The 26,989-nt window shown below is 38.5% G+C and overlaps 2 protein-coding genes across 2 annotated transcripts in view; both read left to right on the forward strand.

Annotated features, from left to right (window-relative positions):
* Positions 1-16,981, forward strand: part of KLHL2 (kelch like family member 2) — a 55,703-nt gene extending 38,722 nt beyond the window's left edge. Inside the window, exons 6-15 of the mRNA XM_085058638.1 lie at positions 4,496-4,605; positions 5,990-6,106; positions 7,110-7,259; positions 8,163-8,280; positions 8,916-9,113; positions 9,875-9,976; positions 10,683-10,811; positions 15,113-15,253; positions 15,412-15,555; positions 16,201-16,981. Coding sequence (XP_084914764.1) covers positions 4,496-4,605; positions 5,990-6,106; positions 7,110-7,259; positions 8,163-8,280; positions 8,916-9,113; positions 9,875-9,976; positions 10,683-10,811; positions 15,113-15,253; positions 15,412-15,555; positions 16,201-16,229 — 1,238 coding nt within the window. The 3' untranslated portion in view covers positions 16,230-16,981. The remainder of the gene's footprint in view (positions 1-4,495; positions 4,606-5,989; positions 6,107-7,109; positions 7,260-8,162; positions 8,281-8,915; positions 9,114-9,874; positions 9,977-10,682; positions 10,812-15,112; positions 15,254-15,411; positions 15,556-16,200) is intronic.
* A 1,754-nt stretch (positions 16,982-18,735) lies between these two features.
* Positions 18,736-26,673, forward strand: MSMO1 (methylsterol monooxygenase 1). The gene is made up of 6 exons (XM_085058632.1): positions 18,736-18,758; positions 19,959-20,257; positions 21,214-21,362; positions 22,248-22,374; positions 24,072-24,226; positions 25,734-26,673. The coding sequence occupies exons 2-6, from the start codon at positions 20,003-20,005 to the stop codon at positions 25,939-25,941; spliced, it is 894 nt and encodes a 297-aa protein (XP_084914758.1). The 5' UTR covers positions 18,736-18,758; positions 19,959-20,002; the 3' UTR covers positions 25,942-26,673.
* Positions 26,674-26,989: the final 316 nt, after the last annotated feature.

Genomic DNA, 26,989 nt, shown 5'->3' on the forward strand with positions numbered 1-26,989 from the left:
GTCTGTCCTCAGTTTTAGTCTGGGATATGTCTTACGTAGTGTTAAAGGATGTTCACAAAATAACAATTTTCCTGAGAAAGTGGTGTATTATATAGTTGCTGTAATGTTATGTACAACCTGAATATAAATTGGTAAAGCTTTTTAATGAAGAGGGGTGTGCCACTAGAGAGACCCTTGCTCATGTCCTGACATATTTCTTAGTTTTAACCAGAGAATAATAATGTATTTCACTCATGACATAGGGCAGTGTGGCCTTTGGAAACTTTGGATGACCTATGGTAGAGGTGTCCTTTGAGGCTTGGCACAGTGAATCTTTTTGGATTTTAGCATTGTGCTGAGATGTTGAAGATTCTTTTGTTAGGGAATCACAGCATGTGTTGTGATGCAGGGATTGCTGCACTGTCCTTGGCTGTGGGATAACAGCATTCTTGATTCTGCTGCTCTTAGTGTAAAACACGAGCCCTGGCAAGACTTGGCAGGCTGCATGTCTTCTGCGGACGGTTCTTGTGTACATCCGTATGCCTGGCATGGAAGGGATGTAGTTGTCACAATCGTTCCTACGATTCTATTCTCAGTAGCAACGTCTGTTGCTATGCTGCTGTTGCCTTGGCTGTTGTGAATTACATGGTGTTCTAAAAAGCAGTTATCTAAGCATAAAATTGAAAAATAAATAAGTTTTTTTGAAAAATTGTGATTCTGCAGTGTTTAGCTGGTTCTCCAGCTGGCAGAGCTTGTGTCTGTCCGTCTGCAACAAAGCTGGGGTTCCTGTTAGACCAGTGCCTTAAAACAGGCCATTAGCAAAGGCCTTTCATCCCAAGCCAAAAAAAAAAAAATCACAATGTGACATTGTGAATTGAAGCAGTGATTTAAAAAACAACTGAATTCTTTCTAATATTTGTATTTCATCTGCTTGAGAAACTGTCAGTTTTCTTTTAAGTGAGCATATCTTTTCAAGCTCCCATGCTGTGCATTGCTCTAAATCAATAGGTTATCAGTTCAGAAGCAACTGGAAACAGAAAATGCTGGGATGCTGCAGCTGGTTTTGTAGCATTATCACACTGAAAGGTGCAGGTACTCCACTTAGTTTTTAAAAAATATCGTCATTTGTTTTGTGGAATGCAAATAGTTGGCCTAAACCAACAAAAGACACTTACAAAACTAGATTAATTTGGTTGTGATATTTTGTTTCACATGAATATATGTTCAATTACTGTCACAAAAAGATCTAGAGAATATGAGCAGGTTTTCCCTTTTTCCAGCTGCAGACTCTGGCACTGATAAGCTGTGGCAGGTTTTTTCCATACACATTAATGTGGCTTTGGGAAGATCTGTTCTGACTGTAGGTATATAAACGAGTGAAAAAGTGTTTGTGAATTAATCCATAAATGTTTAAAGCATAAAATGTCCTGTGAAGATTTCAGTTGTAGCTTTCCTTCCTATGTAAGTGAAAAACACAATGTCAATATCTGTATGGCCAGACTGTGCCTTTTGGATAGAAGAAGTGTCAAGTGCTTTTTGCTGCATGTGCATGTATAATACATAGCTCCAGACTCATAACAACAAATACCAAAAAGTGGTACATTTACAGCTCCTATTTTCTTGCTCTGCACTCCACGCTGGCATTGTTTATTGTACTTACAAACATTTTGTTACTAGCCCCTTTCCTGTTAAAGACTTCCTTTTAGATTGTCCCATCCTACTGGCACAGGGCAGACAAGGACAGATATTTAGCTATTGAGATAGAAACTGACTCAGTTGCAAAAATGTGAAAATCTGTTTTTCATATGCAATTGGAACAGATATTTTAGAAATGTCCTAAAATGGATTTTTTTTTTTTTTAAGACAGAGTTTAGTCTTGATAATAAAGAAGTAGGACTCTACTTGCTGAGGAAGTGGGAATTTAGAAGCCAAGCCTCTGCAGCTCCTAAACCAGCTTGTTTCCAGGCTGCCAGACTCTGGAGCCAGCTGGCTTCAATTTCTGGGTAAAGAGGCAAGAAATGGGGCAGGATTCCAGTACAAATTTGTCGAAGTTGCATACTGTGTAGAAAATTCTGATTTGGGAAAAAATAATTATTTTATTCTGCCATGGAAACTTCCATCTAAGTGGTTCTCTCTTTGCTTCTCTAACAGATGTTCATAAAGAAAGAAGTAGGTTCCCTAATGCAATAAATGAAAAACAAGCTAATTTGAGATTTTACAGAGGGCAGATGCATGAAATATTTAATCATTTAATCATAAGTTTCATCATGTTTGATGTTAATATATCCAGATTATTGAAGCTTTCAGGATGTGAGCAGTAATATGAGATAATATAAATCCTAACCCAGAAGGCAAAATAATCCGGACACCTCCAGTACTATTTTTCTTTCATCGTTATTGGGAAAAGAGGATCTAAGTGTGATTTTTTGAAATCTTGGTACTGAATCATGTTATTTTGAAGATGCTGATATCCTTCCTGCTAAAAGGATGCAAAAGGTTTGAATTTCATAAGCATAATTTTTATATAAAATGAAACCTTCTATCTTCAACACTTGAATCAGCATTACATAAATTGTCATTGGTGGATTGATTTTATTCTTACTACACAAGTTATTTCACTGTACCTCTTCTTTGATGACTAAAATTTATATAGAAATCTCCTGTTTCTCTACTGTCTGTAATTCATTCACCTGAGGATCTGTAGCTGTTGACTGAGTAGTTTGCTTTAGTTTCTCCTTTTTTCACTCTTCTTCTCTTAACTGTGTGCATTGTTTCATGCTGCAAGAAGCTGACATCCAGTAAAACAGTTTTTGTTCAAGTACTGTTTATTTTTTTGGATTCTCTTCTATTGTTCTCTTTCTAGCAGGAAAACAGGAGACCAGCCTCACATGCATTATATTACTTTGAAAATTCTCAACTTTTAACTCTCCTGGTTTAGAGGCTGGATCTCTTTCTATTTAGTGCATGACATAAATTTAAATCAGCTTTTAAAAAGCAAGGCTTTTATGTAGGAATCTATAAAATCAGCCAGGTATTTCTAATTTATGAAATAGATCCTGTTGGATGTGATCCACTGTTGCATTGAATTTCTCAAGGAAAGATGAACAGTGCTTCAGAACCTCAGATTTGTTTGAGATTTGGATGTGTGTTGCTTCCCACCTCAGCTTCTCAGTACAGTCAGACATACTGGTTTGTGTCACTGTCACCTGAAATTTAGAGTTTATCATAAAACTAATCTATACAAATTACCTTTCTCAATTTCTATGTGCAAACAATAAAACTCATCAGATAGTTATCTCAATAAATGTACCTCAGAAAATTCTCCTTTAGCTTAAGAAACTGCATACTTGTTGCCTGAAAAGCAAGCAGATAAAAATATTTGTGAAGACTGGAAAAGTAATGGGGGTATTATAAAAATCAATAGTATTTTTTCTCATCCTTTCTTTCCCATTCCCTGAAGTAGTGCAGAAACTACTACCTGTCCATCATAAGAAAATGCTGCAGAATTAGAGGGACTTGTACTCATGATGATTGCATCCAAAAAAGCTGTTGTACCCTGCAAAGTTGAACTGAAAAATTAGACTTCTTGAGCTTAAGATTCAGCATTCTTTAACTTTTTCTAACAGCTTAGACAAGTTTCTCAAGTATGGAGTCTTAGTAATAATAGTACTAGTAGAGTGCTAGAAAAGGCTGTAAAACGTTCTTTGGTTTGAGTATGTTTCCTGGCCTCTTTTTAATTTATTCTAATTTTGAGAGAATTCTTAAGTTCTTAGTAACAGTTGTCCCTTCTAACTGCTGTTAGGAATAGTGGAAGAAGGGGAAAAATAATTTAACAGAATGGAACTACTTTTTAAGCAACACAATGCCATAAAAAGCAGTTTTAAGGACGGGAGGGGACAACTGAATAAATGAATGACAACTTGGAAGCATTAATTTTTTTAGTTTTATTCGAGGTTTAAAAAAAAATTAGGAAAAATTACATACCTTCTGCACATTGTACAGATTGCAATATGCAATATTTTTATGACCTTGGAGAAGGTCATCATCTCTCTGAGAGATGCAACAGGACTTGTTTGACACTGCTGGTTGGTTCTAGTGTATCAACCATTGTTCATGTCCAACTACAGGTTTAAAACATGCTGGTCAACAACATACAGCTTGTACAGACTCTGGAGTCTTTTTTCTGTATTTTTGTGTACAAATTTAGCAAAATGAGACTCAAGTAATTCTCACAGACAAGTACTGAGATGAAGCAAGCATCTGAAAATTGCTACAATACTTTTAGTATAATGTATTTTAATATTTCAGTTAAAAAATCTTTAAATATAAAAGCTATTTGTGAGACTGAGCTTTAAACTATAGAAGAGGTTTTAAGTCAATGCATTACTTCTAGGTGGAGTAAAATAGCATGCATATTGAATCCTTTTCCTCTGTTTTCCTCTGCTGCTTTAATGCTTGTTATACATGTGGATATGTGTTGCAATGTATTCTAGTGTATTTATTTTCCTCCAAACAGAACAGCACTTTTCTGATGTTGTACTCAGTGAAGAATACCTCAATCTTGGTGTAGAGCAGGTGTGCAGTCTTATATCCAGTGACAAACTGACAATTGCCTCAGAGGAGAAGGTAAGACAATCTGTATCCCATGGTACTTTTTACCCTTTTATGTGAAAGAGCGAGCTTGCTCACTCTGATCTTGTACAGTTCTTTGGATGTGTTCTGTGTTTCCTTAGTGAAATTAGGCAGGTATTGTGCTCAAGTTCAGAAGACATTTCCCAAAAGTGTTGTAAGTCTGATTGCTGAAAATTAGTCTCAATTTTTAAAAGTCCTAAAACTGTATTAACTCACCTTACCCTTTGTTCTTTGGGGAAAATAAGCTAAAAAACAAAACTACATTCAATGGAAATTCCTTCTCATCTTCAAGCAGAACAAACAGAACAGATGCTGAGTCACATACACAGGAATTTGGTTTACCAAGGGATAAATAACTCACAGTTTGAAGAGCAATTATATGCCATTTACTAACTATAACATCAGCAGTCCCACAAAGTTATTAAACCTCTGTATGCATGTGTGAGCTGTTTAGCCTAACTGAACAAATGTGGGTTGCAGAGCAGATGACTAGGCAGTTTGGTATTACCTAGCCTGAGTTTAATGTGTTGGCTCACCTTTAGCCTAGATCTCAATCTTTTAAAGGCCTTTTTTGAAACACTGTGTTCTTCAGTGAGCCCAGGGCTTCTCTGTAAACCTCTAGTGGTTTTCAGGTTTTGGATATATTCATTTTGAGGTTTTTAAATTCAGTTATCACCTATCTGAAATACGTTGGTTTTCTTTTTTCTGTGGGGTATATAGTTGTACTCAAATGAGGCTAAAATGTGTTCAAAAGTATGTTTGAAAATTCATTTGTGCAATTAGGTAGTGTTTCATGTTAAAACCTTTTTGAAACTTTGAATCTAAGAACTATCTGCTTAAACAGCAGCTAGCAAAGCCATGTTGTTGTTCCTGTAATACTCTGAAGGTCTGGATCTATCACTCAGATACACATGATGCTGCTTTTGTGGAGTATAATTAACGTTTTAATGATCCAGTGAATGATGAGCTACTGTGCAATGGAGGTAAAACCAGGCTTGGGATCACTTTTCTGAGTAAGACTCAGGGATGATAAGTCATTTGAATGGTGATGTGGCAGGTCAATTTTGAGGGCAGTAACATTCCTGCTGCTGTGTTGTTTCTTTGCCTAATTTTCAGAATCAGTGAAGTCACTGTGTGCATTTTGTCAATGTAGCACAACTATCCTTTAAACACCAGTAGAGGAGTAAATATAAAAAGGGACCAGATAATTCTTAATTTTGTAGTTGATAAATATGCAAATAATGGGAGCTGTAACTGCTGTCATCTGTTCTTATGTTAGGAATTTTAGTATAAGCAAAACTATTTTTGGACACACACTGATGTTCTCATGCTTATGAACTTGTAAGTCAAGGAACTTGATTTGTTTGTTTCCTGGAAGGTATTTGAAGCAGTGATAGCCTGGGTAAACCATGACAAAGATGTAAGGCAGGAGTTAATGGCACGTCTGATGGAGCATGTTCGGCTGCCTTTGCTTTCCCGGGAGTATTTAGTTCAGGTAAGCAAAAATGAATACTAATTATTCTGCATGTAAACGTTTCTGTTCATTATTTTAATGCCAGATAGATAACTTTAAATTTAACCAACAATGTCATATAGTATGTTAGTGACGGTAAAATTAAACAATGTGCACTCATTAAAAATCAAACTGTGTATTCATGTGCACATACAGGCACTGAGGTGAGGGATTGCCACGCAGAGGGTGACTGACATGAGTAATTTATCTGTTTGGCTGACTGCATGTCATACCATGCTAGGAATTTGAACAATGTAATTCACTGAGATCAGGTTAGGTTTCATTTGTAATATGATCCTTGATAAAGGATTTGGTTTCATAAGTGAATTTTCATCTTCAGAATTACATGTTGTTTAAGCTGATTAGGGATTAATGACAAAGGAAGCATTCTTTTACCCAGTTCAAATAAAATACATTTTTTCAAATTTTATAAGCTCATTAGATATTTTGCTGTCAGGTCAAATATTTAAGAGTGACAATATGAGTTCAGAATTAACATTGGTTAGTAGGTATTAATAGTAGATTGGTAGGTGTTTATTTTAAAAATTCTGGTTTTGTGATACAAATCTCCACTTTGTGTAGAATTTGGGAGTTCTTTGCTGTTGTGTTCTATTGTGTTTTTTATTGTTGCAGGGTGGTTTACTAGTTTATTAAATTATTCTCCACTACTCCCCCCTTAAAATGTTCTGTACTGTCTGTATTTTAAAAATCAAGAAATGTGCCCAACTGGAAGAAAAGTGATTTACTTTGCCTATCACTGTTTCTTTCACTTGCTAATTAACAATTGACATCTTCTGATTTTTTTTTTTAAGTGACTGCACATTTCCAACACAAATTTGTGTCCTACTGGTTAAATTACAATCTTAAAAATTAGATTAATCTGCATTTGTGTGATAGATCGTAGGCTTTATTACATTTTGGATTGTGATTTGTGTTTTACTTCCTTAACATGCTCAGACCTTGTTAAACTTCTATTGATAAACAGAGAGTTGAAGAGGAAATACTGGTTAAGAACAGCAGTGCTTGTAAAGATTACCTCATTGAAGCTATGAAGTATCACTTGCTACCAACTGAGCAACGAGCATTGATGAAAAGCACACGAACAAAATTGAGAACACCCGTTAGCCTACCAAAAGTAAGACCCTTATTTTTCCCATGTATTTACTACTTCAAACTGAATTTTAAAGGTTTTCATGAGAGCGTGACTGTCTCATGGGGTATACTTGTAAAAAACTTGTACCAGAACTGTTTATCGCAAAAATATAACAAGTGATTATCTTTACACTCCATACTACTTTTTGATATAGATGTTTTAGCCTCCCACCTACACAGGTGCCTGTACCTCCTGCCCTCCCAGAAAACATTTTTTAATAAGTGCTTTAGCTTTTAAGAAATACACAGTTATGGAGAAGCAAGCTTGTTGAAAAAAACCAAAAAAAACCCCCAAAAACCCCAAACCAAAATACAGAATGACTGAAGCTTCTGAGTTGACACTTTTTATTCAATCTTTAATTCATTTTAGCCAAAACCAAACATTAGATACTTTCTTCTTTACAATGAAGTAAAGAAGTTTTCTTGTAGTACTGTTGTGACAACTGCAATAACAGAATAGGAGATTCAGTTCAGCAGATTTAGCACATTTTTCTTGGAAGAGCAAGATAAAGCTGTTAGTTGATGGATGGTCACAGTTCCATTATACATCACAGACACTGAATTCTCACACCTGAGATCACAGTAGGATGTGAAGATAAAGCAGAATCTCCCTCTTTCCTGGGAGCTTTACCAAGATTCTGAATGCTTTCTGCTTCTCTACCCTTGGTATTTCTTCTGGACACAATAACTACAAATTACATTTGTTTAAAAAAAATACCTAACAATTAATTTTGCCTGGTTCGCAGGACTCAAATTTCTAATTTAGGAGAGCCATCCTTTAATTATTTCTTGTACAGAAGCTTGCTTTATTTTTTAACACTTTTTTTATCTTTCAGGTGCTCTCATATATGCAAATAACTAACAATTATTGTTATCTCCCTGTTAGCTGATGATGGTAGTTGGAGGACAGGCACCAAAGGCAATTCGCAGTGTTGAATGCTATGATTTTAAAGAAGAACGCTGGCATCAGGTAGCTGAATTGCCTTCCAGAAGATGTAGAGCAGGTAAGGATGCCTAACGTTTTGTTGTGGTTGGTAATGCTTCAGAATTTAGGCATCTGTATAAATGTATTGTATGTTCTTTGGAATGGTACTTGAGATACTTATCTGAGAAGGGCTAAACCTTGCCTTCACTGGTCATTTTAATTACTCGCTGATCTGGAACAACTTTGATAAATTGTGCTTAATTTGTGCTTCAGTTTGTAATCTATAAGATAAACCACTTTATTACCTCCCACAGAAACAAGGGATGAATAAATTAAAATATTAATGCATTGTAATAATGACTAATTTTCTATTAAAATACCTTTTTATTATTAAATGAAATAACGAATGTGAAGAAGTGATCATCCACTATTAAAAAAATGAAAATGTGATCTTGAAGCAGCTGAGTGATTTAAGCAAGAAGAATTTCAGTAAACACGGGATTCAGAAATAAGTGCTGTTAGTAACAAAAAGTGTCAGAAATTCTAGGGCTTAATCTTAATGAAGTGTGGTTCTAGGAGACTGTCAAAAGCATGACAAGTGTAGTGAGTACTGTAATTTGTGTCAAGTATCTGCATACTTAGGACATTACAGAATACAGTTAATTGACAGAGAGACTAAAACACTTGTTTTTCCTGCCCATTTCCCTGCTCTAGGAATGGTGTATATGGGAGGCATGGTTTATGCTGTTGGTGGTTTCAATGGCTCTTTGAGAGTTCGTACAGTAGATTCCTATGATCCAGTGAAGGACCAGTGGACAAGTGTTGCTAACATGCAAGACAGGAGAAGCACACTGGGAGCAGCTGTATTAAATGGCCTTCTTTACGCTGTGGGAGGATTTGATGGGAGTACAGGTATGTTTGCATTAGACACTTCTGAATAGCTTTGACTACTCTTAACATAATTGTATCAAATTTGAATGTCTCTTTTTGCTGGCACCTCTGGTGAAACTAAGCATGAGGGTAGCCTGGCATCTTGCAAAGTGGAATGTGTGTCAGTGGTCACATCCCTCTCCCTGAATAGTGGATTGTTTGCTTGTGTCTAAGAGTTCAGGCTTAATGACTAGTGAACTTTTGGCAAGTTCCCTTTCAGTATTCCTTCTATAGTCAGAGTCCTTAACTCATGGAAGATGTCAGCAGAAAAATTAGCAGGTCTGTTTTATCCTGTTTGCATAGGAAATTTATTTCTGCATTTTCATGTAGTGTAAATAAGGTTATAAACAGCTTTTTCTGAACTGTGAGAAGGCTTTAGACATACACTGTTCATTCTCTACTCAGATGCATTAAACAATTTGTGCAGAGGTGATTCTTTTGCTGAATATCTGTTTTAGAAGCATATGTAGGAGAAAGTATGAGACTTAATTAAAAAGAAAGGACAAAATCCAGGGAAGAATTTTTCAGTTCCACAAAAGTTTTCAGTAAATTTTCCATTCCCAGACACAAAGAATGTGTTGACTGTAATTGCTTATCTAAAGGAGATCAGTTGTGCTTTTTGTTCTGTAATTAACAGTCCTTAAAATGAAATAATTAAAATTTTCAGATATGAAGAGTTTCCTGAAAGCTAGACAGTATGTTGCACCTAGATTTATAGAGAAAATGTTTTATTGTCTTCATAGGTTTGTCATCAGTTGAAGTTTACAACTTAAAGACTAACGAGTGGTTTCACGTAGCTCCAATGAACACAAGAAGAAGTAGTGTTGGCGTAGGTGTTGTTGGAGGTAAGTTGACAAATGATATTAAAAAGAACAGAGGGAAATGCAGTCATTTATCCTACTAGTTTTTCTTACTTTTGAAAACATATTTTATGCTTTTGCTCAACCTTGTAATTCAAATGGTATGAGCAATATGTAATCATTCTACGTGGGTTTGACCAGTTTTTAGCATAGTAGCTTTTAAATGTTTTTCAGAGCTTCAGCTGTGCCTGAGGCTAACTGAGGAAAAGCTCGCTAAGCTCTAGGTTTGGTATGTCAGCAAAGTCAGAGAGCTGACGTGATGACCTTGTCATTTGGTCTTTAGTGATGTAGCACTGCTGTATTGTCAGCTCTGTTATCTGTGGCTGACTTTGCTGGCTGCAAGCTGGGGACAATCCCAAGGACAGTGCTAGGAAAACTGCTGACTTTCCAGTCAGCTTGGTGGTGAATAGCCTAGATGTCACTTGCACAATGAAGGCCTGACCTGGCTCTTGGGTCTTAAAACAGGTTTAGGTGTGTGTGTATGTGTGTTTTTACTGCATAGGAACCACTGCTGTTTCTAATCTGAAAATGCAGACTGTTCAAGTAATTGTCACCTAAATTTCTGACATTTCTAGGAAGCCTATTTATCAACTTCCAGTACTGAACACACTTGAATTAGCTTGCTTTTGCCTGTGTGCCAAACCATGTGTGTGCCCTAGAAACTGGCAGGTTCCTTTGGTTGCCCTCCTAGGTAAGCTGTATGCTGTTGGTGGCTACGACGGAGCGTCACGGCAGTGCCTTAGTTCAGTAGAATGCTATGATGCCAATTCCAATGAGTGGAGCTATGTCGCAGAAATGAGCACGAGACGGAGCGGAGCAGGTGAGTGGGCAAGGATCGGCTGTCCTTGGAAGGATGGAAATTGGTGGGTTTAAGACGTATCTAAAAATATAAAAGGTAAGCGAAAGTCTGAACCTAATGGAATGTGCTAGTCCCAGATGGCTGATACACAGCAGGTTATAAAAACAAAACTGTTCTACAGAGTACGATTCAGTCTGTTAACAGTAAATATTTCTCCTTGTTTTTTCATACTTTCATATTCCTCCTCTTCTCACAACTTCTGATGGTTTTTAACATACAGACTATTACTCATGGATTGTAATAATCACTATCACCTCAATTCTGAAGTATCAAAATCTATACAGCAAGCATGAAAAAATATCTTTTCTACAAAGATCTCTTTGCCAGTTAGGGCTAACAGTGTTTTCAGGTTGACTTAATGTGTGAACTCTGACTAGGTTTCCACCTCTTTGGAGGACTTGTTCTGCATTCTGATTCATTGCAGGAAATTTTGTCCTTGTTCATTCTTAAGTTTGTATTACTGGTTTCATCCTATTACTTCCACTTATGTACCCTTTATTTCACCTTCAGTAATTCTTCTCATCACCTGGTGTTCACATCCTCTGTACATGTACAGCCTACTACATGTTATCCTTCCTTATCATTTAGCCAAGGTATATCCATTTATTTCTGTATAATCTTAAAAATCCCTTCTTTTTTTTTTTTTTTTTTCCTTTTTTTTGTGGACTTTTTTCCCCTCTTGCAATTCTGAGTATGTATATTTCTCTTTAAAGACATCCAAAGTGCCTGTGGTATTCCACTTTTGTTTAATGAAATGATGCTTCCGCAGCTCCAAATTGACTTTAGCATTTTCATTATCTATTTATATTATGGACTTGAATCTCATTTACTGTTCACTGTCCTCTATTTGTCTTTTGGTATTTCAGGTTTTTTCAACTCGCAGAAGTTGTTTTATTTCTCTAGATGCGTTCCCATGGACTTTTTCAAGTCAAATTCCATGATATTATTTTCTACATTTATTTTTTTAGTAGTTAAGTCACTTTTTTGCCAAGTACTTAATGGTGGTTTTTAGCAACACCCTTCAAGTATCTACTGGTGATTGCATTAATGTGCTTCACAATGGGAAGAGATATTGCTACATACAAATCTGGATGGACTTCTAGTATTCTCAGTATATAATTAATAGTTATCCCACTTTTCATCTTACCTTCCATTATTCTTTGTTAACTCTGAACAGTTTTTACCAGTATAATGATGTTTAAATTAAGTTCAAATAATTTCAAAAGAAATCTATCAAATTACTAAATTTGTTACTAAAATTAAGACAGTCTGTGGTACTTCCATTATATCCTTACAAAATCAGCAAGCTGATAACTCTTATTACTAAAAATCATGTTTTGATTGCATTTCTAAATGAAAACTGTGATGTTAATGAAGGAAACGTGATACTATGTACCTCAAGAAAACACAGCTGTCTTGTGAAACTTCTAGTAACTCGGTCTGTGTATCTTGGGAGTAAATTCTGGACTAAAAACTGGACAGAGTTGCAGTAAGTGTACCAGAAAATATTCCTGTCTAATATTGGCAAGTTTTGAGGAAAATATTTATACAAAATGGGCAAGTCACAAGTATCATTATAAAGACAAATAGTGTTGATGGGTTGTGACAAAGCTTCATTTTGCAGTCTGCCTGCACGCACATTTTGTTTCAGCATTTGGGATTTATTTTTTGATACTGTTTTTGCAAACTGTTGTTGTGCTTGTAGCCTATTTATACAGTAGATGTTTCGAGTTTTTTTTTTAAATGTTGAATTTTTTCTACAACTCTGAAATTTAGTTACTTAAATATACTAACTACTGAGATCTTCCTGCCCCTCTGTTCTCTCCCCTTGTCCCTGTGTTTTCTTACTCAACTCTCTTCTGCCTTTTACCTTGTCCACTGATTAAAAAGAAAAAAAATGGAGAGGAAAACAAAATGCAGACAGTTATTCCAGATTCATATAATTGAGTAAAACAATCAACATTTTTCCGTGCCACTCTGTTAAATACATGGAAAATTATATTTTTGCATGGCAGAGGAGTGGGTGGTAATGTGAAAATTGTGACTGTTGATCAAGCTTGGCTGTAGAGGCCAAATATCCAAACCCACCAGAACTGTTTCAGGCAATCAGTCCTGGTGGTGTTATGAGGGCTAACTGAAGAGAGTTTTGTTCCTGTATTAAACTTTTGGATGTCTGGTCATCTCAAGGAACTTAAGTTCATCTCTTCTGTTCCTACTGCTTCAGCTTCATTCAAAAGCAACTTTTCAGAGGTTAACCCTCAGTTACTCTTCTGTAGTACCCACTGCTTCTCAGTTGATCAATACGGGGACAGATCTGTTTCCAGCAACATATTGGGATGAGGAACTTCAGATCCAGATGTAGGCCATTTGGGAGGGCTGAGAGATATAAGACAGGGTCCTGAAAAATGGGCAGGAAAGAAAAATAACAAAGAAAGGAGAACTCAGAAGACGGCAACAAGAGGATACAGACGGAAGGAGCAAGAAATAAGGTAGGACCTGGAAACTGGGTGTGGGATTAAGGGAAAATGAAGCACCATGGAGGAACGGAGGACATTATTAAAAATAAGGAGCTATGAAAGAAGAAAATGGGAATGTGGCAGAGGGAAACTCTATACCCTGGATAGGAAGGCCAGTAACTACACTGAAAGTATGGGTGGGGGGGACTTATATCTCATCACATATTTAAACTGAGAATCGTAGCCCTCCTTCTAGCTCTGTAATGTTTAATTCTACAAAATATGAATGTTGTACTATCGCGTCTAATAAAGTGTGATCAGAGTGGGAGAAAGAAAATTCATACTGTTCTGTGGCATGATAGCTAGAAATAATAGCAATAAAAGAGGAATTAAATTAACTGGGAAGGATATGGGGAACTGTTAGTAGTGAATATCACTGATAAAGCCCTAAATAGCGTGATTTATAACAGTGTCCTATCAAGATGCTATTTTTCAAATTTACAGTACCAATTAGCTTCCATGTTTCCTTCCTATCTTCCTTTAATTATTAAAATCAGTCACTTTAATAAGAAAATTTAGTCATTTCAAGTGGAGTTGTTTCTCTCCACATATCGGAATGGCTCTTAAATACAAAATTAGTGATATGTTTTCAAAGATATTTCAGCTGGTTATTAAGGTCTCGGGGTTCTTTTTTTTCCTCTCTTTTTTTCCCCCTTTTTTTTCTTTTCAACCTCTAATTTTTTTTTTCCTTTGAGGGACTTATCCGATTTTTTGCATTCATATTTGTTGTTTTCCTTTAAAAAAGATTTTAAGTAGTTCCCTTTCCATGGAATCCTTTGCAAGTCTGTATCTCAGCTTTGAGTTTCATAGTCTTAAATGTGCCATTTATTAGATTTCCCAGTATACTTTCATAGAAGTGCTTTTTTAGTTGTCTTTATGGTCTATCTCTCAGGAGCTTTAATGCAAAAAATCCTCCTACGTTTCTGAAATTAATTATGTTTGGATTCTAATAATGCATTATAAAGGGAGGAATAAATAAACAGGCTTTTGTTTCTGCCCCCCTTTCCATCTTTTCAGCATATGCAGCCCAAGTAGCAAGTAGATAGAACTAGCTTTACTCACTCCTTCATTCCAAGCTCACAGATTGATAAAATTTTGTTGTAAAGTAAAGGAGACCTTAGGATTAAAGGGACACCCTTTAATATCCTTTTGGATATTTTGATAACTGAAGCTTGGTTGAAAGACGCTTGGTGTTCTTCAAATCCCAGAGAAGGTACTTGCTGTTAACTGTTTACTTCTGTTTCATCTATCTGTTTACAAGGTATTCCAACACTTCAGTGGAAACATCCCTATTGTATAATGTCTATCCATTCAGCTATTATCCTCTGTACTGCGCAGTTTTTACTTTCTAAAAATTCACTTACACTTTATCATCTTGTCAGATTTCTGTTATGCTGGCTGAGCACATTGTCTCATTTACTGTCACTTCTAATTAGTCCTAAATTTCAACAAGCCTCATTTTCCTGCACGTCATTTTTCGTCCAAAATTTTCTAAATCTTCTGTTGCAGAACAGCTCTGGTCTTTGTATGCTGCAATATGGTAGATGGGCACGCAAGGCATCTTATCAGTGTCTTGCTGTAGTTACTGTCTCTTTGCTTTAATGCATCCTGACCCAAATGTTTTCTGAAGTAGTTTTCAACATTGACTTAATGAAGGATTTATGTTAGCTGACATATTTGTTGTTTCTCCTTTGTATAATTCAAATAATTCTGTGGTTAATTCTGCGTATTCTCATATGTTTGCAGGTGTTGGCGTGTTAAACAATTTATTGTATGCAGTAGGAGGTCATGATGGTCCTTTGGTAAGAAAAAGTGTTGAAGTGTTTGACCCCATTGCCAGTACCTGGAAGCAGGTTGCAGACATGAACATGTGCAGAAGGAACGCAGGTATGTGCAGCAGCGACTAAAATTGTGCCAATGTCATTTGTGAATGGCATGCACCTGGATTTCTGCTGCTTTCATGATACTGCAGAATAAAAACTAGGCTTTTGGGGGGGATGTAAGTCAATTACTAATTTTCATACTGGTTTCCTTTCCTTTTTTAGGTGTTTGTGCTGTAAATGGTCTGTTGTATGTAGTTGGAGGAGATGACGGTTCCTGTAATTTATCAACAGTGGAGTATTATAATCCAACAACCGATAAATGGACGGTTGTGTCATCTTGTATGAGTACAGGAAGGAGCTATGCAGGTAATGCAGCTAGGTGTTTCTAACAGACTTTTTAAAGTGTAACATTTGACAAAGTAAGTGTCCAAACAGAGTCTTGTCTAAGGTAAAACCTGAGATAATAAAATGGGTAGGAAGAATCTGATGGTACATTTTGAATGGTGACTTCAAATAATTATTCACTACAAGGGTAAAAAAAAAAGGGATTAAGGTGTACTCAAGAGTGATTCAGCACATAAGGGGTGAGTCAGAATGATGATTCTGGTATGACCAGTTTTTTAACAAGAAATTTGTGTCTCAATCTAGAGGGTCCAACTCTGAAGTTATTTGGGATTTGATATTTAGAAAATTCGCTGTTTCAGGAATCTTTTTCTTCAGCAATTGCAGTTTTACAAAATAGTTAAGTGAACGTTAAGGATATATTTCAGTGATAGCAAAATTAAACTTGATTAGTGGCAGGTTTTTTCAAGTCACAGAAACTTTCAGAACTTTGCACTGATTCAGACAGCTTTGTGTCAAAGAGAAATTGGGGGGAAATATGTACATGGATGCTGGTGCACAGTTAAATGCTAATTGCAATGTATCATATTAAAATTTTATGTACATTTTTTCTTGTTAAATAAACAAAACTACTCCCTAAAGATTTATGCCTTTTTTCCCTCCCTCTAGGTGTTACAGTTATTGACAAACCATTATGATCAGTAAAGGGATTTTCAACTTGATTATGCACTAGAAGCAGTCTTCAACAAGTGTATTTGAAGTGACTGAGTATCTAAGCACTTCTCTACTTGTAGCTGCACCTTGAGTCACAGTGGAAGATGTGACTGTCTACAATTACAGATGACAGATGATGAAGATTACTATAGGTAGAAGCAACGCATAGGATTATTCTGCAGTTGAGCAGAAGCTGATTGAACTTTTGAAGTCTGGTGGACCATTTTTTTTATTGCAAGATCTTCAATAAAAACCCAACACTTTCATAAGGACCGACTTCTGTCAGTCATGACTGAGAAACGGATTGTGAGTGAAGAATGGTGTGTATTCTGGTGAAAGTAAATTTTTGTCTTATTTTTTCCAGAGACTAATAAATATATTTAAGGAAATGAACTGTCAGTCTTCATAGTAGGTATTGAATCCCACCTCAGTAATTCAAGCTGGCATGGGGTAAATTTGTTTCCTTTTATAACACTTTTGTTACATAACTATACTATGTGCATATGTTTGTGTGAGCATAAGTTGCTCTCTATTGAAACTCTTCAAAACCTGATTTTACTATTTATAATTTGGCACAGTACTTTGAATATGTCAGTACTATGTTGTAAAACAGAGATGTATTTTTTGATATGTAACAATGCTGAACACTAATTCCCACTGAAGGAGATCAGAGACGGTATAACACTTCTTGAGCAGGTGTAATTTCAATATCTTTTTAATAAAAATGTTGTCTGTACTTACGGGGTTTTTTTTTTCCTGTTCAATTTTGGTCACATTTAGGTGTTAGTTCTTTTTTACCTTTTTATCCAAAAGGTGATTTGGCATGAAAATAACTGAAAATTTATAGTGAATGTATGCAATTGCGTTGAACTTGCATGGTACAAAGGCCTATTTATGCGTGTAACCTCAGCTTCTGTTAGCCAATATCTGAATATACTGTATGTGGCCATGCTTATAAAGCAGCACCTTTATTTGTTCTTGGATGGCCTCCTTTTAACATGACCAAAGTTACTGTCATCTTTGAGACATTTTCTTCAAATAAAAGTTTGTACATTTCCTAATGCCAACAGGTCGCTTAACACTTGTGTTTCTCAGTGCAAGTCGCAAACCAAATAATCTTGACATCATTGAAATAAATGGGTGTGGGGGGGGTGAGAAGCTGGTGTTGTAAAGGTCTGAATGCCAACGGATTGGGAACGACTAAGGTTTAGGCAGCAGTTCTGTGAACATCACTGCTTTGCTGCAGGGCTGTTTCGGAAAGCTGTGGCTGTGCCCAAGTGCAGGAATGGCACCGCTCCGTTCCCGTGCCGGAGCTGTGACACTGGGCTGCGAGTCACCTAGCGGCCCACACTCCATGTGCGGCCGCACTGCGCGGCGGGGCGAGGCAGGGGCTCGGAACGGGAACCTTTGATTTTAATTGTTCAGCTTCACCCGCATGACACCAGCCCGGGGAATGCGGCTCTGTGCCGCCGCTGTCTGTACTTCAGTCTTTTCACTACCGCAGGAGCAGGGAGCGGGCACGGGCACTGTCAGGGGTGACAGCTCTTGTAGGCGAGCGCTGTAAGCGCGGCGCCGGGAGGGGCGGGCAGCGGGTCCGTGCAGCGGGTCCCGAGCGCGGCGGCTCCCGAGCGCAGCGGGTCCCGAGCACGGCGAGTCCCGAGCGCAGCGGGTTCCGAGCACGGCGGGTTCCGAGCACAGCGGGTCCCGAGCGCGGCGGGTTCCGAGCACGGCGGGTTCCGAGCACGGCGGCGCTCCCCGGCCGCTCCCTCAGCCGCCGCCGCGCCCGGCGGGCCCCGCCCCATGGCGTCGTGCGCGTCACCGGGCCGCGCTCCCGCCCCATTGGCCGCGCGCCGGGGTCTCACTATCCTCACTCCACCCCTCCAGCCAATGGCCGCGCGGGAGCCACCGCCGAGGCCCCGCCCCCGCCCGCCTGACCCTGCGCCGCTGCAGCCCGCCGGCCAATGGGCGCCGCGCCGGGCGGGGCCGCTCGGCCAATGGGCGGTGCGCGGGGCGCGGGCGGCCCGGCGGTTGTCAGTGCGCGCACGGGAGCAGCAGCCGCCGGCAGGTGAGGGGCGCGGGTGCTGTGGTGCGGGTGCGGGTGCGGGTGCGGGTGCTGTGGCGGGGGCGCGGGCTGAGGGCGCGGGCTGAGGGGTCGAGTGCCGCTGTTCGCGCTCCTCCAGGGAGTCCATCTCTCCTCGGCATTCCCTGCGCTTGGGCGGCGTGTGCCGGCCCTTGTCCGCCGCCTCGCAGGGCCGGGCGGGACGGGACGGGACGGGGGAGCTGATGCCGGTGCAGCCCGGTCGCTGGGCCCTCGGCTCCCCGGCAGCGTGCTCGGGGGTGGCGGTCAAGTTGCCTTGCGTGTCCGCCGGCCCAGGAGCTCGAGAGCTGCCTTGGAGTCTGCTGCGATGCTTTTGCTGTTTGTGAGAGGTGGCAGCATGGCGATGCTGTTGCTAAGGGAGAACGATAATTAATGTTGTTGGATTCTGGCTTGGTATGGCACTTAGTGTGTTCGGGTAATTACACGTTGGAATGGGCTGCCCAGGGTGCTGGTGGAGTCACCCTCCCTGGAGGTGCTTAGGGAAAGCCTGGATGTGGCACTTGGTGCCATGGTCTAGTTACCTGGTGGTGTTCGCTTATAGGTTTGAATCGATGATCTCAGAGCTTTATTCCAACCTCATTGATCCTGCAGTTCTGTGATTTCTGTTAGATCTAGCCTAAGTGTGCCAGCTGGGGATGGACCTGTGGCCTGTGAGTTGCCAACCTGTTTGCGAGTGGAAGATGGACCTGTTAGAGCGATCCAGAGGAGAGCCTTGGAAACAGGGAGAGGCTGGGGGAGTTGGGGTTGTGCAGCCTGGGGAAGAGAAGGCTCAAGGGACACCATACTATGGTACAGAAAGGGGACTTTTTGCCAAGGCTTATGGTGACAAAGCACAGGGCAATGTTTTTACACTAAAAATGGGTATGTTTCGATTTGGCATAAGAATGATATTTTTTACAATGAGAGTGCTGAGATACTGGAACAGGTTGCACAGAAAAGTTGCAGATGCCCCATCCGCGGACATGTTTAAAGGCCAGATTAGGTGGGGCTTTGAGCCACCTGATAAAGCAAAAAATGTTCCTGCCCATCCCAAGAGGGTTGGACTGTACATGACGTTTAAAGGTCCCTTCCAGCCAGACCAACAAGGAGCCTAGTCAGTGGAAATGGCATAGGTTCAGGGCACCTGCAGGAATGCAGCCTCTGGTTTTGGGAGCTGTGAGGAAAAGTCCATTACTCAGGGAAAGGTGGATTGCCTCAGGCCAGCTGCAGTGTTGATGTAATTTGCATGAATCTTGGTTCATGGCCATGAGAAAAATGGGACTGGATAATCAAGAGATCACAGTTAATTTATCTGCTAAATCTTGTTTGAACCTTTCCGTTGCTCTTTTAGTACAGAGTACAATTATCCTGCAAAAACCTTGAAATGAATTTGTCAAATAATTAATACTTCTTTATCCTTTTGCTCCCTTGACATAATCTCAGAACCTAAGAGCTGATTGCTTCTTGAATTGGTTTGCCTCTCAAATCAATATAAAACTTTGTTCTTTTAGGCTATTCTGTATGAAGAGCATCTGTCTTTCCCCTCCTTTCCCAGTTTTTAAACTAGGTAACAACTATATAATGTATTTTTTTTTCTCTGAAGACTAACTTTTATTTATTGGTTTTTTTCTTACAGACAACTACAGAAGAACTGTAATTGTGATGTTTTATGATTGAACCATGGCAATGAATGACAGCGTTAATATCTTGAACTCTGCTTATCTGGCAGTGGAATATATAGACTCCTTCTTACCCGACAACCCCCTGCAGCAACCATTTAAAAATGCCTGGAATTACATGCTGGATAACTACACAAAGTTCCAGATTGCAACTTGGGGATCGCTTATAGTTCATGAAGTTTCATACTTTTTGCTCTGTGTACCAGGATTTATCTTTCAGTTTATACCATACATGCAAAAGTATAAAATTCAACAGGTAAGAGAAAGTTGTGAACTGTACACTGACTTGTCTTTGAACACATCAGGCAGAGCATATAACTGCAGTGTCCTAGTTCTCAGTGTTTATCATCCCATTTCATCTGTCACTTGGACATCCTGGAAATGACAAAATAAAATTACTCTGTGTGTGAAGAGAGAAAGAGACATGAGTTTTGTGGAAGAGAAGGAGTTGTTTTTTTTCCTAAGGAAGGATTATACTTTTTGCCATGGTGCTATAGAGGGAAAAGGGTATGTCAGCCTTACGGTTAGTAAAGTTTTATAAACATAGTTTTTCTGTCAGCAGGGGAGGGTGAATGGAATTCTGGCATCTGGTGGTAGAGGTCTTTCTTAGTATAAAATAATTACATGATGTGCTTATTTAATAGCAATTGTCTGCTTTGAAGTACCTCTATGCACATCCTCTTGAAAGGATTTTGCAATATTTTTACAATGAGGAAAGCCTGGAATGGGTTGCACACTCCTAATTGGAGGTAAAGGCATATCCAGTATCAAGAGATTATTGTATTCCCCTAGTTCATTATAATATGAATTAGAAATTAATAACCATCTTCTTAAATTATAGCAGTAGTTGGTAGAATATCTCCCTGCAAAACCTGGATGTTTTCAAGACAATTTATTTCTTCACAAACTTGGATTGTGTTAAACTGTTGAGTATGAAATGTTCTGCTAACTGTAAATACTGAAAAAACAAAAAAATAGTTTGGAGGTAACTGACAAAGACATCTTAAAACACTAGCCTAGAAAAACAAGGTTTTAATAAAACTGAATCCAATCCTATGTTGTTTGTGTTGCCTGAGTTAATCTGTATTATTGGAAGGCATGTTATCCATCTTCCAAGGTGAAATTAAACTGACTCCAAATGAATTTTTGCAGCACTTCACTTATGTGCAATAGAAACATGTAATACAGTTAATTATTTTTGCTTCATTTCAGGATAAACCAGAAACATGGGAAAAACAGTGGAAGTGTTTCAAAACCCTCCTCTTCAATCACTTCTTCATTCAGCTTCCCCTGATTTGTGGTACCTATTACTTCACAGAGTATTTTAACATCCCGTATGGGTGGGAAGAGATGCCGAGATGGTGCGTAGATTTTTCTGATATGGTGATGCTGAGTTACATACAGTTGGAGGCAGAATATTTAACAATTAGTGTCATCAACTCTAATACAAAATAATTTTTTGGCAATGTAAAATGTGTTTGTTAATCATCCTTCAGCTGATGTTTAACTGCTATAAGAGCTAATTAGAATTTTCTAAATTTTTTTAAATGGCCCCAAGCTGTTCTAATCCTCAGGAGAGAAGGGGGATTAGGAGGGAGTTTATAGAAGCAAAGGAAGATTCCTGGTGGAGGGGGATAGACTTTCTGGGAGTTTTATTTATCCAAATTTTTTTTATTCCTGCTAAGTGTCTCTATCCTCCACCTTTTTTAATATCATAGCAGTCATGAAGTCTCGAAGGAGAGATTGTACCACCTGCTGCTTCAGAGTCTTCTTTTCTTGCATTGAGCTGATAGGCTTTTGAACAAAACTGGATTAGCTAGAAGTGCCTCCTTCTCCCCCCACCCCAGCACCAACAGCAGTTCTTTACCTCAGAAGGTCATCTTTCTTGGAGAGCTGTTTGCTCCCTGGTGTAGATAGCTGATCAAGCTCTATGTTTTTATATCAAGGTCTCACACAGTCTGTGGTTATGCTTTGTAGACTCCATCTGTGATGTTGAAATGGCAGTTTGTTACATTGTGTCCTAACTCACTTCAGCATATCAACAGATGAGTTGATAAACACAATAGCCTTTTTACATGGTAATTAATATTTTTGGCATGCTAAAAAACTGGTGCCAGTGCACTGCTGTTCAGTCAGTAATAGGTACAAACATTTCTGACCATTATTAGCTTACAAATTATTTTCTCTTTCAGGATTATGTGTCTGCTAGTATTTTCTGTTACTAATAGATCTTCTGCTTTTTAAAGGTATGTTCTGGTTGGCCAGTGTTTTGGATGCGCAGTGATTGAGGATGCCTGGCACTATTTCCTGCACAGATTGCTGCATCACAAGAGAATATACAAGTATATCCATAAGGTTCACCACGAGTTTGTTGTATGTATTACTTGATTTTTTTCTTTAATAATAGTCTTTAATATATGTTTCATACAACTTTTTTAAACATCTTATTTGAAAGACCTAAGAATTTTGCATTCCTTTGACAGTGGGATAGATGCCGTTTCTTGGGCATTTTGTCAAGAACAGTCATCCATTTTGTTTCTGAAAACACCTCCTGTAATTTGATTTCATTTCAGCGAAGTGAAATCAAACACTCTTGCTAAAATTTGATCATATCTGTGAGCAAGGTGAAGCAGACTTTTAAAAATGTGCATATAGGTCTCATTGTTCAGGGAAGGGAAACAGTAGGTGTCTGGGTTTGGGTGTTCATCAGTTCCCCACCACCTGGGCAGTTATCCAGAGCATAGGAATCCCCAGAACGTGATCAGACAGGTGGCTCTTGCACAACCTGGGTGTGTGCATCATATCCTTCCTATATTTGATTCAAGGAAGAGATAGCAGCACTGGAATCAGTATAGCCCATTGTGCAACTCTGCATCGAGAGCACAGTGCAACACAGATTTTGGGTGCTTTTGCATGTAGTGGTGTAGGAGCTGGCATTGAGCACAGGTAGTGAGCCAGGTGGGATCCAGCAGTGCTTGCACCTTGTAGGTGATATTGCTGTGTTTGGGTGGCACTGCCTGTGGATCCCAGGAGTCAGTGCTGTGCACTGTGTGCTGCTGTGTTTCAGTGTATAACCTAGACTGTGCCAAAAGGAGACTACAAGCTGCTGGGTCAGATACTTTATGCATGCTGCCAACAATGGAGGAGCTTGGTATGGACTGATGCATGCATATGTACAGACATCTGCAGCAGCAGCTGCTCTCTCCATCTTGCTCTTGGCAGCCCCTCAGGTCTCTAGCTGGAGCAGCTTTTGGCCATTATTCTTGAGAGCGGTTAGCCTTTGTCACAGAAGGGATCTGTAGCCTAATGGCTCTTGCACGAAAAGCTTCTCTTGGTAGTAAAAAGAGATGATTTTAAAGTATCCCTTAAGACAAAGTGGACTTTTTTTTTTTCTGATGATCTTATTTACAACTTTCAGCATCAGTTTAAAAGTTTTTAAACTGTTCTCTGTGTATAGTGTTCTACAATTGAAAACTCTCTGGAATGCCTTTTTTTGCTAAACCAAATGTAGGAATGACTGGTGTGTGTGTATATATGTATATGACAGAAAATGTTGTATATCAGTCTCAAAATAACGTTTGAGTGGTACAAATTTATTTTAAAAAATGGTCAAAGATGAGGGATTTTTAATTTTTATTTTGATAGTAAATTCCTAAGTAAGTCCTGCTTCTGAGAATATTTTGGCTTCCTTTTCTGCTTCCAAGACTGGATGTATAGCAAAGCTGTTAGGAGCTTGCCAAACACTTTTAATATTCCTGAACTAACGCTTTGACCTGGGGTGATGGTAAGCCTAAATAAAAGTTTTCAACTTTTCAACTAGTAGTGAAGTGTTTGGAATCACTAATAGAGTGATAATCCTTATGACCTTGGAATACTGTTTTTTCCAAAGAGGAGCTAAATATCTGTGTTATGGCCCTTGCTCAATCATACCATTCCCTTTGCCCACAACATTGTTCCATTTGTCCTGCTGTAGTCTTGTAGGGTAATGTGTATTTCAAAATAGTAGTTCTGATTTGTGAGTGTGTAAGACTGGAAATGGTGACTGTTCCCTGTCTGTTCTCTCTTTCTAGTCTCCATTTGGAATGCAGGCAGAATATGCACATCCTCTGGAAACACTCATCCTTGGAGCTGGCTTTTTTATTGGAATTGTTGTTTTCTGTAACCACGTGGTTCTTCTGTGGGCATGGGTGATTTGTCGCTTGATGGAAACCATTGATGTACACAGGTGAGATGCTCATTGCTTTTTAATAATTCTTTTTTCTCTTGTCCCTATGTCTGTCTCAAACTCACCTCTGTCACTGAGATGTGCTGTTCATTTTGCACTAAAATGCTATTATGTGTCTTACAAAGAATGACACAACCTGGAGAGTTACCACTCTTTTCTTTTTGAGGTAGTGTTAACAACAGGTCTTGCTGATTAGAAGAGGTGTGGGCTATCAGCTAGAGCATCTCAAGGAGGGTTAGAGAAGCTAGGCGCCTCATTAGGATATCTGGCTATTGATATGTGGTGTGCAAGTGGTTTGATGCATATTGGAACACCAAAAACCTATTACAAAAAGTGATATTCCAGCCAAGAGTTCTTTCTATTTAATATTTTGTTAGAATGTTTTCTTGATCAATAGAAACTTTATGCTCTATGAGCACTGACTCTCTTTAAAACAAATGCATAAAAACTTCTTTTATTTGTTTATTCTTTTTATTTATTGTGAATAAAAAGGACAAGACTTCTTGCGTCTCTAGTAAAACTGACTTATTTCAAAACTGGCTCCAAAATTCTGGGGCAAATCCCAGCAGGCTTAGTTTAGTTGACCTACAAATGAATGAGCTTTTCTTTCCTGTGTTCAAGAGGAAGGGGACACTAAGAGTTTATTTCTGAAATCATAGTATTGACACTTGACCTTGTATTTGTAAATATATTATGGGGCAGGTAGTGTCCCATTGCAGGTTGAGTATCAGGTGTTTTAGTGGAACATAAGCTACCAGTAAACCCATGGTATAAAGCATTCCAGGTTTAGTTATACTTTGCTTGTAGACTTCCTAAAGTATATGTAGTGACATACCATAAAGTAATTGATGAAAAATACAGATTTCCTTTTATAATTACTATTTTAGTTCGTTTTCCTCATGAGGAGTTTTTAATGAATTGCCTTGCACTCTCCCCACTAGGTGGTGGTAAGAGGCTTTGCAGTACTACTAAGTAAGAGTTGAAATCCCTCTAGAGCAAACTGTTCTGCTTTTAATCTTACTTTAATCATATACCTGAATTTTAAATATTTTAAGAACTTGCAGTAAGCTGAAAATAAAGAGTAGGCATACAGTAATTGTTGATTTGAGCTGCTCTCTGATGAGCTGCTGTGCTGATGTCCATAGCTTGCAGTTAATGTTACTTCTTGTTCCTCCTTCCTAAAGTCACTCCTCGTTAAATCTGCTAAGCCAGCAGGATGGCAGCCACTGTCATTTTTTTAAGTTACTTGCTTACATTGTTTTTTGTATTGCCTAGTGAATTGAGCTGAAAAGCAAGTGCCAAAGCCATTGTGGGATAATTTACAGAATCATTTGGCTAGGAGTGGAGGGATCTTGTTTTCATATTAAGCCAATATCATACTGATTACCTCAGGACCTTAGAATACTATAAAATATTTTTATTCTCTAAATTGACAAGTTAGTGTCTATATTTTGTAGTTTACGTCTCAGAGAACTCCTTACCCTATCTGTTTTTTCCCCTCCTGTAGTGGCTATGATGTCCCACTGAACCCTCTTCATCTGGTGCCTTTCTATGCTGGGGCTCGTTTTCATGACTTCCATCACATGAACTTCATCGGCAACTACGCCTCGACCTTCACGTGGTGGGACAGAATCTTTGGTACAGACTCTCAATTCATTGCCTATCAGGAAAAAGAGAAGAAGAAACAATACATAGCAAAGAAGAAGGCTAACTAAATTTCCAGTGTAAAAGTCAACTTTTGCTTTTCTGTAAAGCAAAATAGTGGTTGGGTGTTTAAATCTTGTTCCCTGGCTACTAAGCGGTAGAGAGAAAAACAGCTAATTGAACTGCAGTATCTTTCTAATGGGAATGTTTTCTATTTTGTACATAAGTACTGCATATATTTTAACTACAGATTTACAGATGATGGAAAAAACCAGAGATGAATTGTGTCTATCTTTTTTTTGACAAGAAAAGAATCAGTTCAATAATGTTGCCCATTTTTGGATCCAGGTAGAACTATGTATGTACACTGAAGCTGGTCTTAGTTTTTTTAAATATATATTCTTAAATTTATAATATCAAATAGAAGAAGTTATTAACTAGCATCAGCACTGTATTATTTAAATATTGAGTAAAAGTTGCTTAAAACCAAAACGTCTGTTACTAGGAAGCTTGGACTGGTCTTTTGCACACTGAATAATGTGAACTGCTAATAACAGAATACCAGGCTAAACGTGAGTTATCAGAGACATTCCTGATCTAGATTTATTATGTTATTTTAGATTACAGGTAAAAAGAATAGAACTGTTTATTTGAAGACACTGTTTTTTGCTGCTCTTTCAAAGTCGGTCTGTCAGTGTACTTAGCATTTACATTACATTCTTCTCTATGTGTTGTAATTTGCTGATCTGACTTGTTGCTATATTTGCACTTGTGACTGATGAAATAAATGTGGTTTGGTTTGACGCAAGTTTTATACTTTTCATATGCTTTTTAATACAAAGCTGCGATAAAAACCATGTAGGATATAGTGTCTTACTCTTCATCTCTTTAATAAAGAAGCGTTATTTGTTAGGATGGTTTGCAGCAGTAAAACTGCTAAGTAAACCCATCTGTTAAAGTGCTTACAGCAGCACCAGTAAGAAATGGAAAAGGAGAACATGTAAATTCTGCTGGGTTTTGTTTTGAAGGACTTGGATACATAACTGCTCAATAGCAACATCTTCTGCGCTGAGTACATGCTCAGGCTACAGCTTGATCACAAGCTAGAATGTCAAAATC

The sequence above is a fragment of the Lichenostomus cassidix genome, chromosome 4 (genome assembly GCF_008360975.1).
Source record: "Lichenostomus cassidix isolate B80296 chromosome 4, HeHo_3.0, whole genome shotgun sequence".
NCBI lineage: Eukaryota > Metazoa > Chordata > Aves > Passeriformes > Meliphagidae > Lichenostomus > Lichenostomus cassidix.

Excerpts from the sequence above, each read along its gene's own strand:
- MSMO1 (XM_085058632.1), top strand. The coding sequence starts at position 20,003 with ATGGCAATGAATGACAGCGTTAATATCTTGAACTCTGCTTATCTGGCA. Across the intron at positions 21,363-22,247 it reads TGGGAAGAGATGCCGAGATG|GTATGTTCTGGTTGGCCAGT; the intron begins GTGCGTAGATTT and ends TGCTTTTTAAAG. Across the intron at positions 24,227-25,733 it reads GAAACCATTGATGTACACAG|TGGCTATGATGTCCCACTGA; the intron begins GTGAGATGCTCA and ends CCCCTCCTGTAG.